This window comes from Parasteatoda tepidariorum, chromosome 4, assembly GCF_982258835.1.
Source record: "Parasteatoda tepidariorum strain Cologne lab strain chromosome 4, Ptep-v5.0, whole genome shotgun sequence".
Taxonomy (NCBI): Eukaryota; Metazoa; Arthropoda; class Arachnida; order Araneae; family Theridiidae; genus Parasteatoda; species Parasteatoda tepidariorum.
In genome coordinates, this window is record NC_141758.1 from 81709474 (window position 1) to 81730378 (window position 20905).

Consider the following 20905-nt stretch of genomic DNA (forward strand, 5'->3'; position numbering starts at 1 on the left):
CATCTAAAAAAGTAGCAAATTCCGTCCTATATTTGCAAATTTAGTTTGTAGTTATTTACCGTTGCCAGATAGGCAAGTCATGTAAATTAGCGTGGCGTTCAACGTGTTAGTATGTAAATACAATTGATATTATTCATTTATAGTCTAATTCACTGGACGGAAGGCATGAAGTGTAGCAATTTTGTGACAGTGATGCCAACTGCATAGCTTTTCAACAGTAGTTTTGATAAATTGATAGTGAATTAAATAGTAAAACTTGTAGAACAAGAAGAATTTTGCTTACTTTTTGAAAGAACCACGAGATAATTGCAAAGAAGTTTTATTTAATATACTTTGAATTTTTTATATTAAGTGGTGGAAATATTACCTGAAATGGAGAATACCAATAAAAAAATAACTTAAATTTCAAAATCGCTAGAAATTTTTTTTCACTAAGCCGAGAAACTTGTCATCTCTACAAGATTTCTTTGATTCTCACTTAATTCAGAGATGTCAACTGCTCCGGACACGTCAAAATAAATAAAAAATTAGTAAATAACTACAAACTAAATTTTGCAGATATTTGATTATTTTTGCTTGCTTTTTAAAATGTACAGCATGACGTAAGTACGATAAAGTGGAGAATGATATAAGGCTACGAATTATTTACAAATAGTGGTGGATAAAAACCTACTAAATTGAATTTATTAAATGAAGAATCACAATTGATAAACTACCACTTTGAAATATATATTTGCTGTCTGGAGCAAGTTGGCATCTCCGTTAATTTAAAACAACGCCAGCCAACTTGCATTTTTAACAGTTATAGTAAACAAAAAAATTCAGAACTTCAATGCTGAGAAAATACTTTGTAATATACATAAACATTTAGATAAAAAAGTGGTAATTAATGAAAAGTTTTTAATTGTTAAATATTGCATTCAATAACATTTATTATTATATCCAAGAAAATTTTTTTAGTAAAACTACTAGTTTTTAAAATTTAGTAGATTCTTTTTACGAATTCTTTGAAAATTATTTTTTGTTAAAACGGTTGCGTCGTAGACTAATTGAATAGTTCCGCTCTTTATAATACGTCACCTACATTTAGCAATGCGTCATGGTATTTGTGTAATTTTCCAGTAATTTCTAATTAGTCTGATATTTTTTATCCTTTTTGGGTAGTGCGACCAATTAGGCAGCTCTTACTTAAAAAAATATTACTTCAAAACGTTCGAATTTTTTGGAACTACTGTCCTTTAAGTAACATAGAGTTCAAATATATCTCATGATTGCGTGTTACGGTCAATTTAGCTAATTTGTTGCCTATCTAAGATTGCCAATCCAAAGTTGCTGCGTTTGAAATGGTATATAAAAAATAAATGACGTTACAGTAATTAATATACCCGTAGTAACAAAGGAACTTCAGGCAACTAAAAGTGCTGACTAGTAAAATTTAAATTTTATTCACAGAAATTAAAACTAGCAACTTTTCTATCATGTTTTTTCTGTTGAAAGTGAATGCAAAGATTCCAATGTGAATTCTGGGTACGGAGTATCTAGCCCAGAGAGCTATCTGCTCTTTCATCGAAATTGAATAAAATGAAATCAGGGGTGTTATAGTTAACCTCTTTCAGAGAAGCCAACTGCTCCGGACACGCCACTATAATAAAAAAACGGTAAATAGCTACAAAGTAAATTTTGCAAATATTTGACTATTTTTGCTTGTTCTTTAAACGGTATAGAATGACATAAGTACTATACTACCGATTTAAGCTATGTAATTTTGTGTTCCTAGCCATAAGGGCTATCTACACTTCCATCGAAATTGTAGAATCTTTAGGGAGGAAAGGAGATTACGAAAGCGTATATCGTATTATATAAAACAATATTTAATCGAAAAAATATAAGGCGTAATAAAATACGCAGCCTGGATTATAAGTGCTATACTATAAAGTGGTGACATATATAAGCCTACAAATTATTTAGAAATAGTGGTGGATAAAAATCTACTAAATTGAATTTATTAAACCAAGAATCAAAATTAATACACTATCACTTTTAAATATATACACAGATGCCAACTCTTCCGGTTTTCCCGGAAGATTTTATTTTCATATTTAAAGTGCTAGCAAAATTCATGTTTTTTCACTAAAATTTTTGAATTATAATAATAACTAGTGGGCTGCACCCCCTACTCGCTAAAACTCGCTAACCCCCGAAAATCGCTACGCAATCTTATATGGTTTGCTTCGCTCGCTACTAACTTAGGTACATTGCAAATGCACAAAATTCTAAGAATTCAAAACTATCATTCGAATCCATATAAAAAAAATTTCAAAAAAATTACATCTTTTTAGTAAATACTAAGTAATTAAAATAAATTTGAATTCAAATAAATGACATGTAATTCGTTAAACCTATTAGAAATGTGCTATAGTATAATTCGTGATATAAATCAAAAATCGTCAAATAAATTCGTAATATACAAATTTGTGAAAAAAACCGCTTTCGACAAAATACTAAAATAGAGATCTATCGACAAAGACTACTCACTTCTGCCTAGCTTAATAGTATGAGATTACCGCAGCTGATGCTTTCTGGTTGCTTCAGTTTCCGTTTTTAAAAGCACTATATGTTGAGCCACCTCAGCTAGATTTGGCATGTGACATTTTTAGCGGCAATCATTGGTCGATTCGCCGTGTAAGATAAATAGTAACGTAAACAAAACAAAGCAAACGTTGTCACCGGCGGGAAAGAAATACATCCAAAATTTGGGGACCACGTAAGAGAATTATATATATTAGATTTTAAATCAGTTTGACCATCACCAGTACATATAAATAATTACAACATATATATAAAAGCATATTAGTCCTTACGATAGCGAAATTCAACCTGATTGAAAATTAAATATATTTTTGAGGGAGATAGTTTTTCGGTATTTGTTTAACTACCACTTGGAAAATCCATTCTCGAAAAGAGTGAATGTTGGCTGGTATGCATACTTATCAACTTTTAATCTCTTCCATTATGATTTTTCCCAGTGGTAGTAAAACGGAATTCAAATTTCGATTTTTAGCAAAGAAATGCGTTGTAATGGAAAGAAACCATCCATGGTAGTTCACATATAAATATATATTTTTAATTTTTTTAAAAAGAGTGGTGATCAAAATCATCTAAAAATTAAGTTTATAAAAGAAAAAGTAGTATATATTTACTACCTCTTCAAATATTAAAATAAAATTATACGCCAAATGCGTAAAAGTTGGTATGTATGGTTATACATATTTACTGTTTGGAGCAAGTTGGCTAGTCTGTTCTAAACGCCTTAGGATCATATAAAAACCATTTTTCCTTTTTAAAAAAAGTGGTGTCGTAAGTGCGCAATTATTTCGATTTATTTTTCAGAAGTTTATAGTTTTATCTAAAAAAATGTATTATTATTATAAATATTTATATTCATATTAAAAGTCGTGTTACTGTAGTTTTCAAAGTTAGCGTGGTATAAAAAAAGAAAAAAATATGTAATTGGTAAAAACAAATATGCACTACCTCTTTTTCGTATGTCATTGCAAATATAAACCACTTTTGTCCCCGAACATTACCCTTAAAATAATTTAGTGTTTTTGAGGTTTATTTGAAAGTTTAGCATTATTGTTTCAAGGCATCCACCAAAATTAATAGGCCAACAGTCATGTTGAAATACAATGTCAAATATCAAATCTTCATCGCACGTGGAAAATATGAAAAGTAGTAGAGTCATTTCTTAAGCCACCAGTGAGCCTGCTCTGGGAAGCCAAAAATGCGATTTTAGGCACGCACACATCACAGCCCGTGTTACAGGGAGGACCCATTCATACTCCATTCATTCATTCATCCACAAATCGTAAACTTGACCTGAACCAGAGAAATATCAATATTCTATTCAGTACCAGCACAGACGTATTGATTTGTTATGGGAACTTCAGCAGACAGGATTCGAACTCACGATCTCACAAACACGAGTACAACGCCCTATCAACCAGACTATCCCTGCCGTAGTTGTTGATCATTATAAAATTAATAAAAACTAATCATTTTCTTCAAATTCATCAGTACATCTCTCATTTCTAGACTGAGACAAAAAAATTATTCCAATTTTATGAATTCTATAAAAGATTTGAGGCAAAATGTGACCCATAAACTGGATCTCCAGGCTTTTCTGTACCGCATTTGTTGCTTTTCATTGCATTATCCTAAGTCATAAGTGTCTTTGAAATTTAGACACTTATGACTTAGACTCTTATGATTCTTTTATTTCAATTAAGTTCGCGTTGAGTCTTTTAAAAGGTCGCCAAAATTATTCGTAAATCTGCATATTTTAGTTTGTAGCTCGCCACAGTTTTTTATAATATTTTCTCGAAACCGGAGCAGTTGGTATCTCTGCTTCGTCGGATTTTTTGAGACATATAATGGGGAAATGGGTGAAGTAGGAGTAGAATTGAGGGAGAGGGAAAGACATAGCTGACGACGATCGGTTTTGTTTTAGTTATCTTTAAATGTCGATATCATTTCTGTATATTCTGATGATTTTGTATATCTTTACCTCTTGATTGCTAAAACCCAATATTTATCTTGTTCTGAAATGTTTCCTTTAAATATATATATTTAAATAAAAAATATGGTACATAAGAAGTTGTATTTTTTAAATTACATAGGAATAAAAAACGAATTATTTGTATATTCTTATATATTTGATGAATAATTAAATTCTATGAAATATTTTTAGTATTTAAATATAAAATAGTGTATAGTAGTCTTAGTGTTAATTTTTAATAAAATTGTATAATTCTGTTACTATACATAAAATGAATACAAATTATGTACTATTTAGAAAATAAATTAAGGTATATTTAATATAATCATTAAGTACTTGTTTATCTTCTTTTTATTTAAAAATAGTTGCTATATTGGAAATACTTTATTTTACTAGTATATTAAAGTGTAGAATTAGTTTGATTTAGTGCAAAAAATTTAGAAAACATAACATAGAAGTGGCTAAGTTGTATAGGAGTAAATTAGTGCAGTAAATTAGGGCATGTCATGGATTGGTATGGAATAAACTGTTCAGACGGCCAAGACTAACAGCTGGCTGTGGTGCAAAGATTTAACATCGTGAACCTTTCTTGTAAAATTTCCACTGTTTTTACCTTTGTATAGATTATATATATTTTATTTGCTAGCTGGCTAAAAGATATAGTTTTAAATGCGCTTACTATTTTTAAGAAAATTACATTTTATATGGAGGGGCATTGTAATTTTCTTAATGTCCATAAAATGATTATGGTTTTTTTTATTTGTAAAATAAAATATTTTTAACTGTTACTTTTTAAGTTACTGGTTTTCTGTATAAAGATTATTAAATATATATTGACCTATAATAGTTGCATAAATTTACTTCATAAAAAGTTGCATAAATTGCAATTTCTATCACAATAAAAGTAAGGTATTTTAATTATAAGTTCGTTATTAGTTTCAATCTACATTTAGTACAAAATAAAAATTCTAATTGCTTTCTCTTTTATTTAAGTATATTTTGTTTAAATTTCGAAAGCTTTTCTACTAGTCACTTTGTGTGTACAATTCAATTGTCCTTGTAATTTATGGAATTAGATTGTACATGAAATACAAAGTAAAATTTCTAATTAAACTCTTGTATTATTTTCTTTTATTAGTTTAATTCTTTTAATCTTATATTTTTCTCTATTCGGCGCTGAAAACTTTTATATTAGAATAAATATTTTATTTCATATTTAGACAAATTGTTGAGTATTAAGTTGAAATGCAACAGTAGTTTATTTAACAGTAGTCTAAAATATCTATTTTAAGTGTCAGTCAATTTATTTTAAGTCAGTTATTTTAAGTCAAAATTCTAAATTAATAATATAAATAATCTTTACTGTATAAATAATTTAATGTATTCAATATATAAATAAAATTCTAAACGTAATTATATTTAATCAAAAATATGTTTTCTAACTAATCTATTCTACTAAAAACGGGTTTTATTTTCCTCGAAGCTATTTTTCCCAAAATTTAATATTACCTCTCGAGCAGTCTCTTGGTGAGCATGAATAAAAATGATAAAAGTGTTGCAACATTAACCTTATTTCTAAGCATCGAACTTTTTTCAGACAATCTGTTTAATTTTACAATTTGTTTTATCTAACAGTGATAAAACTTTTAAAACGTAAAGATTAAATTTATTTTTTAAACGAACTTATGTTTCATTGAAAAAGAAAGTTAACATTTTCAAATTCACATTTTAAGCCCTGGTAATTGTAAAAAAAATCGTGATTTTTGTATCGAAGTTATTATTTTTTTTAAAAAAAATAACAATTGTTAAATGTAATAATAGTTATTACAATATATATTGTTAATTTTTTTTTAAAATAGGTCTTTGCAATAAAAACATTTACAATTTTTTTTCTGAATATAGTAATAAATATAAGGGATGCTGAATATCGTTTTTTATTTTTATATAATGAATAAATTTTAAGGAATAGTGTTAAGGGTAAAGACGAGAACTACTTAAATTTTTTTAATAAAGGCAGTACTTTAATTAAAAATTATTTGTTAAGAAAAAAAAGTCCTTATGTTTCAAAAACCCATTTAATAATATTAAAGAAATGTGATTAACGAAAATATTTTTTTTCTCTCTTTCAAATACTCCGATTATTTGCGCATCGGTAATATCGAAATAAAGCTGTTTAAAAAATTTTGTGCACCAACATTTGTGATACTGTGCCAAGTATTGCACTCTTTCCATCACGTGATTGTAGCTCTTTGCTTGCTATCTGTGTCTTTTCGGAAGGAATAAAGCGAGCTTGGTTCCTCTACCTACTATTTCAACTCTATGGCGAGCACCAGACCTCTTAATCTGTATTTTACCCTAGGGCGACGGTGACTAATGCCATCAAAATAAGTAGTAATTTCCACAGGAGGGCTGGGGACGCCTTGTGCGTGTGTGGCTTCCCGGCGAGCAGGGATCTAAGTAAATTGAGAAGTTCCTGGTCTTTCAGTAGCTGCTGCATCTCTTTGAAGATCAGCAAGAATCTGGTAGATGAATAGGAACTTCCCTTGGTTTTCTTTTGGGTCTCGCATATCGATTTCGGACATACCTACATAAAATGTGCGTCGGCACATTTCATAGACAAAGCTGCAATAAATTTGCATTCCCATAATATTTTGAATTTTTGATATGTAGTGGTGGAAAAAATTACTTTAAATGGAAAATTCTAAACTGTCACTTAAGTATCGTTACAGCTCAAAAATATTTTTTTTAACAAAGCGGAGCAAGTTGACATTTCTGGTAATCACATAGAACTATCTTCTAGCTAATGAATTGTAAATTCATTTGTAGTATAATTTCATAGATTTTGAGCTTCTAAACTGCATCGGAAAGTTATTTATGTGATTCCAACTTCTTGGAACGTAGTAACTCTGGAACGGAGGGAGTATAATCCTGGAGTTTTACATAATTGTCAAAAGCGTGTTTGAAGCACTCTCAAAAGAATTTGTTGAAGCCCCTGAAGGGTAAAATATTATTTAGCGACTTCTAATGCGTGTAATATTTTATTTGGAAATTTTACTGACAAAGATACAAAAAATATATATTAAAGGTGATGATTGTGGCACATCCTACACAGAATTACAGTTTTTTCCATCTTTCATACCTTCGTACAGCTGCATCAGCTTCAATGAATCTTCTGGCCACTGTCAGCAGCAATCCGACAGTATATTCAGCAACAATGGAAACATATACAGGATTGGCATCATTAGTGACGATGATATTTCTGTTTTGTAAAGAAAGAAAAAAGAAAACGTAAGGTAATTCTAAATTAACAGTACTAAAATTTTTCTAAATTAACGTTAAATTACAAGTAAGTTTCAAAATTACCTTTTCTTACACGCAGAAATATCAATGTGTTCAAATCCCAAAGACATTGTGGCGACGATCTTTAATTGTTGTCCTAAAAAACGGCCACTTTCAATAAATGTACAGTGTTCCAAATAAAACAGTCTATCCTCAATACCTTTTAATCTAATGATCGGATTTTCACGTTTTAAGAAGCACAAGTTTTTGCATCAGTTTAAATAAAATAATTTTATATGGCAAAATACAAAATTTGAGCAAAATAGGTTGAATAGTTTTGAGATAAAGTCATATATTTAAAATTGATGAAAGATATCTTGATTCGGCGAGAGTAAGGTTTTGTGTCTGATTTCGTAACTTAAAATATCGGGTGCACTTGTTAATTAGCATATTTGACGTCATCTCCTCGAACCATTTAAATTGAGTTCTAGAACATAAAAATCGAATCATTAAATAAAAAGTTATTCAGGGTGGTCGGATTTTTTTATTTTAAGCAATGTACATAGTCACAGTTATTTTTGAGTTACATTTTTAAAATAAAATAAAAAATTAAAAAGACCAATTTTTTGTAAACTTAATTTGGCGCCATATATCGTTAACCATAAAATTTTCACCATATTTTTAAACCAAATTTTCGTGCAAATCAGTTCTTGTTGAATTTGACTACTTTTTACTAGGGTTCGATTTGAATGAAACGTAGTTAAATTCGGCACCTTGTTAAGGTTTGCTTCAACTTTGCTCCATATTACGGTTGAATGTTGTGCCGTTTTTTTTCATCATCAAGTTCATCATTGATAAAATAGTGTAATTGTTTGATCTTAAATTCATTATTGATAGTTTTCTATAGCAAATTCATTATTAAAATTGATTTAAAAAATTATTTTCCTTTTACTAAAATTTCGTACAACTGCATGCTAGAAAAAAGAGAATTTTTTACCTATTTTTTATATATTTTTTGTTTTTAATAAAATAATTCTTAAAAGAAAATTATTTTTTTAACAAAAGAACAAGTTACCTAAAATGATTTATGAAAAATTTTCAAAAATACAACAAGCCAACCATACAAAGTTCTCATTGTTTTAGTAGCAAAATGTAGAAAAATTTTATTTTAGAAAAATATAGATGTATTGACTTATTCAGAATAACTAAAACATCGCCAATTCACTGAAACTCTTAATTGATCATAATCATTTGGCTTAATCCTGATCGTTGGTGCCTCGATTCAAAAATTTCGAAATTTCAAAGAAACATGAAAATAAGGTTTTGAGATTATTTTGTTCTTCTGGGGAAAAGGAATATATTGGTAAGCAACGCCCTTTGGCGATCCGTCCTCTACTTTTGGTACAAATTATATTAAGTCTATATATTAAGTATTATATACTTAATATATTACATAAATAGACTGAATATATTATATTATAATATATTAAATCTGCCGGAAAATTCTGTCCATGAGAAAAACACCCCTTCACAAGAATCATCCGTAGAAAAAAAAAAGCACGTTGATTCAGAGAAAGTACGTTTTGAGTCCTATTTCGTAACTTAAAATATCATCTGCACTAATTAATTAGCATACGTTCACTCTCTCAAACTGCAGCGGCTGCTGCTTTTAAGCCAATTTCATGCTAAACGCCGAAATGTGGCAAACTTACGTCGCCAGTTGGCGATAAGGACAATCACGATTGCAGACCTAACTGCACCTGTTTTTCTTCTCAGTTCGGTCTGTGACGTCGCCTGTGTATGTTACTGGGACAACCTGTCCGCCACGATGTTTAATCTAGAACTTAACTTGTAACCTTAATTGTTATCCTTTTATTAAATTTATTATTATTTAATTATGGCTGGCATTCTGTTAATTGTTTCTATTCTTAATCAACTTAATTATTCATTTTAGATCATCTCTCTATTTGAATATTATGTTTTTATTTTAGGAGTCGCGTTAACTTCCACGTGTCTCCTCACTGGTGACCCGGCTTAGAATCTATGCAATCTTTCTAAATTTATGCGAAGACCAGCTTAAATTTTTAATAACTTTTGCTCCTTTAGAACTAAATTTAAAATTTAGCGTTATTTTTTGAAATTTTTTTTTATTTACAAACTTGTGATTGCAAGGAGATATGGATGGATGGACACATGGATATTTTAAGGGTATGTTATCGAATTTCTGTTGTCTTTTTGTGATTGGTCATTTCAAAATTACTGTTGCTTTAATATGTTTAAATCAGAGCCGTTTTTATGTTTATAGGGGCCCTGGGCCTGTCATTATCTGGGGGCTCTTTATGAGTAAATTTAGAGAAAAAAATTTAATTTTGAATAATTGCTTAATTTTTTTTTTATTTTAAGAGTAAAAAGCATATAAATTAATTATAAAAACTTATATACATTATTTTTATCGAAAATTTAAGGTAGCAATACTTTTCGCGCTTTTTGAGAGGCGAAACTTCCATCACATCATCAAAATCAATTTCCTGTAAGACACACAGTTTGCTTTGCAGCTCAAAATCTGTAAGACTTAGAAACATCAAATTATAAAGGTGTGCAGAAAATATGCTAGGAGTTAGAAAGAATACAAGAAAATACAGTTTGATTATTAGTTTTTTTTTATAATCGTTGAAAAACTGACTCAATTTTGAGTCAATTTTTAACTACGTAGCCTTGAAATTTTAAAACCAATCCAGAAGACAAGGAAACTCCTGGATCAGTTCGCAAAGGTATTGAATTGTCATAAGAACTTGGAGGAGTTTATGACCCCGACAGATTTAACATGCACCAGTCACCATTTTATACATGGGTATTATTCGACCGGCTGAATTCGAACTTCCATTCTCACGAGCAGGAGTCCATAGCCCTACCAACCAAGCTATCGTGGCCAAGCTATTAGTTTATTTTATAACAGCCCAATCAATTTCGAGTTTACGACTACTAATGTTCAGCTCCGTAGCCTTGTAATTTTGAACCCAATCCATCATACAGGAGAACTCCAGGATAAAGTATTGGAAGAAATTTTTGCCTTCATGGAGGACGTTATGATGGAACTAACCCGCATTTACGGTACATAGAGAGGAAGAACACGAGTGCCTTCCGCGGTTAGCCTGACGGTAAAGGGACTCTAACCCATGATCCGTCTATAACAGAGAATATTTCACGTCAGCACTGTGGTCGGTAAAAGTTGGGTGTGAAATTCATATCGACCAGCCATCACTGGGATTCGAACTCGGTGCACCTCATTCAGAGGAGAATGCTCTATTCCTTGAGTCCATCTTCATTGAGTAATAACTCTGCGGCAGGTGCCAATTTTCTAATTTTATTAGTTGGTTCCAATTTTATTGATTTGCCGAAATTCAGTCATCTTCAAAATATAAATTGTAATTCAATCGTAATTTTTGTAGAAAAAAAAATGGAAATAAACTGTTCTTATCCATCTGTTCTTAACTTCTTATTCGGCAATAAATGCAGAAGCAAATCACGAGGGTTAATGAGCAAAATGAACAGGGAGCGGAGCCTTCTAGTTTTTTAAATAATTGTTAAATTTTTAGTTTTTAGCATGCATACTTAAAAAAAAAAATAAGAATTTTTTTTTTCAGTATTAATAAATTGTAATTAAAGACTGTCATCAGATGGAATAGAACCCACGATCTCACAGTTTTGTGTTAGATTTCATAATCATCAGCCCCAAATATACACACCTGCCTTGCGGATATTTTTTTAATAATTTTTTTTTTAATTTAATAAATAAAGTCATTTGAATACTTGACATTCTGGAAAAATGCTTTCCAAATTACAATTTTTAACGTTTATAACAAGTATCTTCAGTTCATTTAGAAGTGAACCATAATTCGGTTTATCTTATTCATTTTCAGCTTATGTATATGAAACCAAAAATAAATTCAAAACTAGACTAGATATAACACAAGGACAGCAAATTTAACTGTCGGATATAAAACCTTATTTAAGATTGATAATGATAAAAAGATGAAAAATCTACATTCCTCTAATTAAATATTTTAAAAATAGTCTGCTTTTAGGTTATAATGTTAATTACCTTAACGGTAATGTCGGGGTTCCGCCGATAGAAGACATTTAATATATCAATGAAACACACTAAAGCTTTATATCAGTTAGCAATTAGTTTTAGAATTACAATTATAGAATAATTATTTTTATTATAGAATGAAAGGTTTTAAAAGACAAATATTTGTTAATGTTTAATCAAAGAAAAAACATAACCCATATTGAAATCTAACGAATAGCCCCTGATAAATTTTGTAACTAAAATATATTGAAACCTGATTGATTTCCGGATTTTAGAAACACCTTCTAGTTTTACTATTCAATCAAATTGGTTTCGATGTCTTTCCTCCCACCTATCTCATTAGTGATTCAGCATATTTTGATATCATTTTTGTTTCGTTCTTACTTAATATTAATTTGTTTGTGACCATTATTTTTTAAACACATTTTTGCGAGAAGCTTAAAAATATAATATTGAGGGTATTAACTGAAATATTATTATTATTATTATTATTTTTTGTATGCTTCTTTTACTTATATCATCCACACCGACAAGTAATTGTCTGCTCTAAATACTGTGATAATGTAAAATGAGATAGCCAAACAAAACGTATGGAGTTATTTAAATTCATGTTCAAAAGTATTAATTGTTTTTTTGAATTGACAATTTCAGTCATCTTTTAGGCATTTGAAACTACAGCATATCACATGAAAGTATTAAATATATTAAACAATAAAGTAAAATAAAAGAGAATTCTGATCCTTAGGAACAGATATTAAATAGTCTCATCATCGAATAATGGAGCACAATTACCTTTTAAACAAATAAAAAAAAAAATTTACCTTTTAAACTAAAAATTTGCTTTTCTTGTTATATAAAACGCTAATACGTACCTATGTGTGTATCAATAAAACCGATGATATTTCTTTTCTCGCGCTGGCAACAGTTTTCATTTTTAATTGATTGGATTCGGCGTAGTGAGCATCATATGGCTAAAATAACCAGAGTGAGCATTATCAGGTTGTTCAATTCAGATTCATGCACTAAAAACATGACAATATTTAATTTAAACTCAATTAGGAATTAATTAATTAATTGAAGTGAGAATGCTTTAAAAGGCCGCTGTTGAATTGATATTTTTCTACTGGGAGCTACCTAAACGTCTAAAAAACGTTTAAGTGTTTGTATTGAATGCATTGAATTTTTTTATATTTCGCGTTTATTTATGCATTGAATTTTCACGTTTTAAAATGCAGAATATTAGTGAAGCAATATTTGATAATTTATTTTGCTAATATGTTTCTTATTTAGCTAATGTCTTAATTTTTTCACCATGTACAATCTAAATAGCTAATATACTTTTTAAACGCCAATAAGAACATTGGTAGAATTCTTCTACATAAGTACAATACTATGTCTTTGATGATAAAATACTATGTCTTTGATGATAATATATTATGTCTTTGTGCTAGAACATTGTGTTCATTGGCGAGAGAGCGCAGCGAGCCATGGTTCACGGCGTGAACCGCATAGGATTGCGTAGCAATTCTCGGGGGTTGGCGAGCGTTAGCGAGCAGGGGACGGAGCCTCCTAGTTTTTATATAATTTATTAATACTCAAATTGTTGAAAAGATGATATGATAGCGAAGCTTTTTTTATTTTATTCAGGCATTTATTTATATTTTTTTCATTTATTTTTATTTTATTAAATTAAATGCACACGTTTAAAATAAAAACAAAGCTGTCAAAATTTCATATATAGTTTCGATTTACAATTTTAAGAAATTGTTTCGACCTTGATTTGGAAATTTAAAAGGCTTATTAATTAAAAATTTGAGAAGCCTTATTAAATTTAGACACATAATAACAACAAAAATCAGGGAGTTAAAAATAGAAACGAATATGATCAATAAACAATAAAATAAGCAAACTAAATAAATTAATTTTGTGTACGAAATATAATATTACAAATTAAACATATTTCATATTTAGGGGAAACGTGGAACATTTGGTCATACAGGAGTTTTAAAAAGTTTTTTTTCTCGTGTTTAAACATTTGTTTAGTTGATGATCATTTGATTTCAATGCTCGATTAAACAAAATCCTATGTCGTTTCTGTCTATTAGCAGTAAGTAAATTAAAATAAAATTACATTTGTTATCTCAATTTCATCCAGAACAGAACAAATCAAGAGTTTTGGCAGACAGGCCAGTCAAAGAGGGAATTGAATATTGGCCGGCCATTTAAATAAATAAACAAAAAAATCACAACGTATATATAAAAAACTACGCAAACCTTTCATGTTTTCCCTAACCACAACCAAAATTGATATAATAAAAACATTTGCTTACCTCCAACGTGAAAGATTTATGTCTTCTTAATATCCAACGAAAATTTGATGTAGAAATTCCAATTCACGGATTCTCTTACGATTAATTTGAAAAATAACAAAATAAAATCAACTACAAAAGTTAAGCAAATGAAACTATTAGGCTAGTTGAAATATTTAAGATGATTAAAAAAAATGCTTTTATAAAAAATTAAAAAAAATATATGCATTTTCTATGAAAGAAAATTTAGAATTGAACGAGGCCCAATTTAAAGGCACTATGGAAATCTCAAGACAGAGTGACCCAATGGAATTCTAAGAAGACTCTCCCCCTATTTACAGCCCAAGAAAATTTTCTTCCTACAAATTTATGAGCAGAAATCAGACAAAGGGGTGTTTCTGTGGATATCTGATATTTTCGAAGTTAGGAAAAAAGAGCCCCGAGGCAATATAAAGAAGCTAAAGACATTTTCCCACAGTGTAAGGTGAGAAGGCTATTTGACAACTCTGTGGGTGGTAGCTACGAAAGTGGGGATATTTTCATTAGTGGAAAGAGCTTTTTATTGCTCTTTTAGTTAGAAAAGTGAAGAGTAACAATTTTATATTTGTAAGCACTGCGATTAGATTTTGAAAAGAATCCAACAGTGTAAGAAAGAAAAAAATATGTATATTATGGGCTTCAGAGGGCCTCAGCTCTGAATAAAACTTTAAAAAGAAGAAGAAAAAAGTGGGGTTTGGGGGCCCTCTTAAGTTATAAATAATAATTGAGTTAGAATTTAAAAAAAAAACAATTAATGCAATGAGATTTTAGACTTTTGGGGGCCCCATTAGAACTCGGGGCCCTGGGCCAGGGCCCACTTGGCCCATCCTTAAAAACGGCTCTGGTTTAAATTAATGTATTAATTTAACTTACTGCTAGTATCTTTGATTTAAAGTTACTGTTAGCATTGATCTACGGCATGTACGGAGTCTGTTATCTTACTGCATTATCTTTCGAAATGTTTGAAAATCACTTTCATTTGAAATAATTATTTAAACCTTTTACCATTTTTAGTAAATGTATTTGCATTATTTTCGAGTTTAATTTGATCTTTGCGCTTATCACTGCATCATACAAGTTGTTTAATTTTATTTGCTGCCCTAACACTTTAAAATAATGCCAAATGTGGTGGAGCAGGTTAATGATGCAGATAATGCTGCACGTTCTTCAAATGCATCTCAGGTCTCCCATCTTTCGGTAAAAATTCCCCCGTTATGGAAATCAAAAATTAAACTATGGTTTATTCAGGTAGAGAGTAATTTTGAGCTAGCTAAAATCACTAATGATTTAACGAAATATAATTACCTCGTTTCATCAATAGATCCTGAAACTTTATCCTCAGTGTCCGATATTTTATTTGCGCCACTGGCTGCGGATAGATACAACACTTTGAAAGACCGGTTAATAGCCGAATTCTCTGCTTCGGAAAACGAACAAATTCGCCTATTAATTTCTGAATTGCATCTTGGAGACGTTAAGCCGTCCCATTTATTGAGAAAAATGCGCGAATTAGGGGGTAAAAGCGTCAACGATGATTTTTTGAAAACTTTATGGTTTCAGAGACTGCCTCAAGAAATTCAAACAATCTTATCAATTAGCTCTGAATCTTTGGACAATTTAGCCAAAATGGCTGACAAAATTTCAGAAGTCCGTACGACTCCGACAGAAACTGGCGTGTTTGCTATTGGGCAACCCACTACGGAAAGCTCACAGCGCAATCCTCCGTCTGAAATAAGCGTTTTGCGAAACGAGATAGCTTCGTTGAGTGCAGAAGTTAAGAGATTATCTCGCGAGCGTAGTAGAGATCGGTCTCGATCACGATATAACAAATCTCCCCACCGACATCAAACTCCTTCAAGATCGCGAAGCGACCCAAAATTTTGCTTTTACCATAACAGATTTGGCGCTCGTGCAAAACATTGTAGAGAGCCTTGTGCTTATAATCAAACTAAAAACTCGGAAAACTAGATTCGGCTATCGAAAAACAAGTGTCTGCGACGGCAATCCCGATAGCCAAAAACTCATGTCGCCTTTATGTTTACGACAAACGTTCTCATTTAAAATTTTTAGTTGATTCAGGATCCGATGTATCTTGTATCCCCGCGCCTAAGGTATCTAAAAAGTTAAGACCTGAGCCTTTGGAATTATACGCTGCAAATAACACGAAAATTAAAACTTTTGGCTCAAAATTAATCAATGTTGATCTGGGTATTCGACGAAATTTTAAATGGCATTTTTTAATTGCAACTATTCCAACACCCATTATAGGTGCTGATTTTTTAGAGAATTTTGGCCTCTTAGTTGATTTAAAACGTCGAAAACTTATTGACAGTGTAACTAAGTTAGAAATACAGGGTATGTTTGCCCAACCTAAACCTATTAGTTCAATTAAACTCATCTCCGGAGAATCGGAGTATCATAAAATGTTAAAAGAATTCCCAGATTTAACTAAATTGTCATTAAAACTAAAAGATTCTAACCATAGTACCGTACATTATATAGAAACCACCGGACCGCCCGTTCACTGTAAGCCTAGGCGATTAAACCCTAGGTTATACGAATCCGTTAAAAAAGAATTCCAATTCATGATGGAGCAGGGAATTTGTCGACCATCCAAGTCACCGTGGTCTTCTCCGCTCCACGTGGTTCCGAAAAGTTCCGGTAGTATTCGTGTTGTAGGAGATTATCGCAGATTAAATGCGTGTACAACTCCGGATCGTTACCCAATCCCGCACATACAGGACTTTTCAAACTCTCTCTATGGTGCGAAAATTTTCTCAAAACTCGATATTGTGAGAGCATATTTTCATATACCAGTGCACCCGGAACATGTACAGAAAACCGCGGTATGTACACCATTTGGCCTTTTTGAGTTTCCCTATCTGAACTTCGGTCTTTGTGGAGCAGCTCAAACGTTCCAAAGATTTATGAATGAAATTCTTGGTGATTTTTCCTTTTGCTACGTTTATCTCGACGATATTTTAATTTTCAGTGAAACTGAAGAAAAGCATAGAAAACACGTAAGTTTGGTTTTTGATCGTTTGAACAAGTATGGATTAACTATACAAACTTCCAAATGTGTTTTCGGTGTACCTGAAATTTCATTTTTAGGACACCTTATTTCTCAAGATGGTACAAAACCATTACCCGACAAAATCAAACCAATTTTAAATTATCCCCAACCTCAAACCGTTAATGAACTCCAAAGATTTCTAGGAATTTTAAATTTTTTCCGTAGATTTTTACCGAATATAGCACAAAATCAAATACACTTGACGGCGTATTTAAAAGGAGCCAAAAAGAAAGACAAAACGAAACTTGAATGGACAGATCAAGCTAATAATGATTTTAAACAGTGTAAGGAATTAATTGCAAACGCTGTGCTGTTGTCGCACCCTAAACCGAATGCCAAATTAATTTTACACGTGGATGCGTCGGATTTCGCAATAGGAGGGGCTTTAGCGCAAATAGTTAACAATGATGCACAACCACTTGCTTTTTTCTCTCGGAAACTTTCCCCAACTGAAAAAATTTATAGCGCATACGATAGAGAATTATTGGCAGCTTATGCGGCAATCAAACATTTCAGACATATGCTTGAAGCGCGAGAATTTTCTCTTTTCACAGATCATAAGCCTCTAACTTTTGCATTCCGAAAGCGCTCTGATAATTGCTCTCCGCGACAAGCGAGACAATTAGATTACATATCTCAGTTTACGACCGATATTCATCATATAAAAGGATCAGATAATGTTTTGGCAGACGCACTATCGAGAATCGAAGCAATATCTATGCCCAACACAATCGACTATAACGAAATTGCACAGGCACAAACAACCGACGAGGAACTAAATGATTTATTGACAAATTCCGACGTCTTAAAATTTAAAGCAATAACCTTGCCTGATTGTAGTAAATCAATTTATTGTGATTTATCAACTGGCACAGCTCGGCCATACATTCCTGAAATATTTCGTAAAAAAGTTTTTACTACTTTACATAATTTATCCCATCCTGGGATTCGCGCTTCCTCAAAATTGATGCGATCTAGATTTGTTTGGCCGTCCATACGTAAAGATTGTGCAGAATGGGCTAGACAATGTGTCCCATGCCAAAGATCAAAAGTAACTCGCCACACAAAATCTGCAGTAAGTAATTTTTTAGACCAGTCACAAAGATTCGAGCATGTGCACCTGGATCTTGTGGGTCCTCTTCCACCATCCAACGGGAATTACTATTGTTTAACTATGATCGACAGATTTACTCGGTGGCCAGAGGCTGTCCCTATTCCTGACATAACTGCACACACAGTTGCAAAGACCTTTTTTACTCATTGGATTTCCAGGTTTGGCTGTCCTGTCCGTGTTACTACTGACCAAGGCAGGCAGTTCGAAAGCTCACTTTTCGTGGCCCTGTCACAACTCCTAGGCATCAAACGCATCAGGACTTCTCCGTATCATCCTCAGGGAAATGGCTTGATCGAGGAGTTTCATCGTCCGCTAAAGGCAGCCCTGAAGGCCTATAATACCGAGCAGTGGTCTTCAGCTCTACCTACATTGCTACTAGGTTTCCGTGCAGTCTTTAAAGAGGATCTAGGAGCCACAACTGCCGAATTGGTCTATGGAAGACCTCTCAGACTACCTGGCGAACTCTTCGTTCCGTCACCGACCAGTGCTTCCCAAAATCAACTAATCCTGGACTTGCAATCCCACTTCGAAAATGTGAGACCAGCCCCGATGTCTCGTCATGGACACAGAACAATATTTGTTCATCCCCATTTAAAGGACTGCTCACATGTATTTGTCAGACACGACGCTGTTAGAAAGCCACTCCAAGCTCCGTACGATGGTCCGTATAGAGTTCTGCAAAGAAGTGACAAACTTTTCGACATCGAACTTAAGGGGAAAAAGTATACCATTTCCATAGACAGGCTTAAACCAGCTTTCCTGCCCAAAGAGACTAATCAACATACTTATCCACCTCCAGTCGAATCGATTGAATCAACCGTTCCTGCCAAAAACTCAGAGACAGTGAAACCGATTGATCCAGCCAACACAACTCGTACCGGTAGAACAATTCGTAGACCTCAACGGTATGTCCATTTTTAACCGTTACACTGCGGAGGGAGTATGCAGCGGCTGCTGCTTTTAAGCCAATTTCATGCTAAACGCCGAAATGTGGCAAACTTACGTCGCCAGTTGGCGATAAGGACAATCACGATTGCAGACCTAACTGCACCTGTTTTTCTTCTCAGTTCGGTCTGTGACGTCGCCTGTGTATGTTACTGGGACAACCTGTCCGCCACGATGTTTAATCTAGAACTTAACTTGTAACCTTAATTGTTATCCTTTTATTAAATTTATTATTATTTAATTATGGCTGGCATTCTGTTAATTGTTTCTATTCTTAATCAACTTAATTATTCATTTTAGATCATCTCTCTATTTGAATATTATGTTTTTATTTTAGGAGTCGCGTTAACTTCCACGTGTCTCCTCAAAACCATTAAGAATGAGTCTTAAAACATGAAAGTCTGATCATCAGATCAAAAGTTAATTAGGGTTTAGTTTATTTTCAATTGAGTTTAAAGGTACATATCTTCCCACTTTCCTTTGTAAAAGAACCTTTAACATTACTCTAAAAGGTGACGGGTAATATTGGGGGCAGAACTTTCCGGCAGACTTAATATAATTTTAGAATAAATTAAATTTTTAAATTTTTCAACCTTAATCATACCTGCTGCGTCTAATACTTTTTCATTTATGTCATCAGTTGATTGGCAGTATAGAGCGCTTGCTCCTTTTATGTGATCCAGCAAATACTTATCTGTAATCTTTTCTGGAAAAGGGTAACATTCTACATCAAATCTGTAAATAACAAATAGACAGTTTTTCTGAAATAGGCTTCACGAATATAAAACTGAAAATTGATCATAAAATCATTTCTCGCATCCATTTAACACATACCTGCCAACTTTCACTCTTTCTGAGAATGAATTTTCCAAGTGGTAGTAAAACAACTACCGAAAAACAACCTTACTCTAAAATATATCTATATTTTGACTAGGTTAAAATTCGCTATCGTTAAGATTAGTATGCTTTTACACATTTGTTGTAATTATTTAAACGTAGTGGTGGTCAAACTTATTTATAATTATTATTATAATTCGAAAAATTTAATGACATGACATGAGTTTCGGTACCACTTTAAATACAAAATTAAAATCTTCCGGAAAAACCGGAAGAGTTGGCTGGTGTGCATAACATATCAGTCCTAGTGTTTTGATTTTATTGGGCACCTGGGCCGCGAAGCGGCCCCTATCCCATTCATCTGGAATTTTATAACAGTTTTGGTTGAGCAATGAGGTGAGCAGGCAATGGAGTTGCTGCGTAACATATCAGAAAAAGTGTTGAATAGTATATGCCTACAACTTTTTTAGAAGTAGTGGTGGATATAAATCTACTAAATAATTTTGACTTCACCGGTCAAACCGTGGGGCTACGAACAAACTCAGTGCCGGTCATCGGTGACCCCCATTTCATTCAACGTGTTAAGTTGAGCAACATATACAGATATAACACTGCATCATCTGTACTAAGATCCAACGTATGCGTATAAGTAGCAAAC

The 20905-nt window shown here is 32.0% G+C and overlaps 1 protein-coding gene across 1 annotated transcript in view; it reads right to left on the bottom strand.

The window, feature by feature from the left end:
* Positions 1-20905, bottom strand: part of LOC107443453 (glyoxylate reductase/hydroxypyruvate reductase) — a 35385-nt gene that overhangs the window by 7196 nt on the left and 7284 nt on the right. The window contains exons 2-4 of the mRNA XM_043052712.3: positions 20015-20145; positions 7922-7994; positions 7698-7817 (exon numbers count right to left, since the gene is read on the bottom strand). Coding sequence (XP_042908646.2) covers positions 7698-7817; positions 7922-7994; positions 20015-20145 — 324 coding nt within the window. The remainder of the gene's footprint in view (positions 1-7697; positions 7818-7921; positions 7995-20014; positions 20146-20905) is intronic.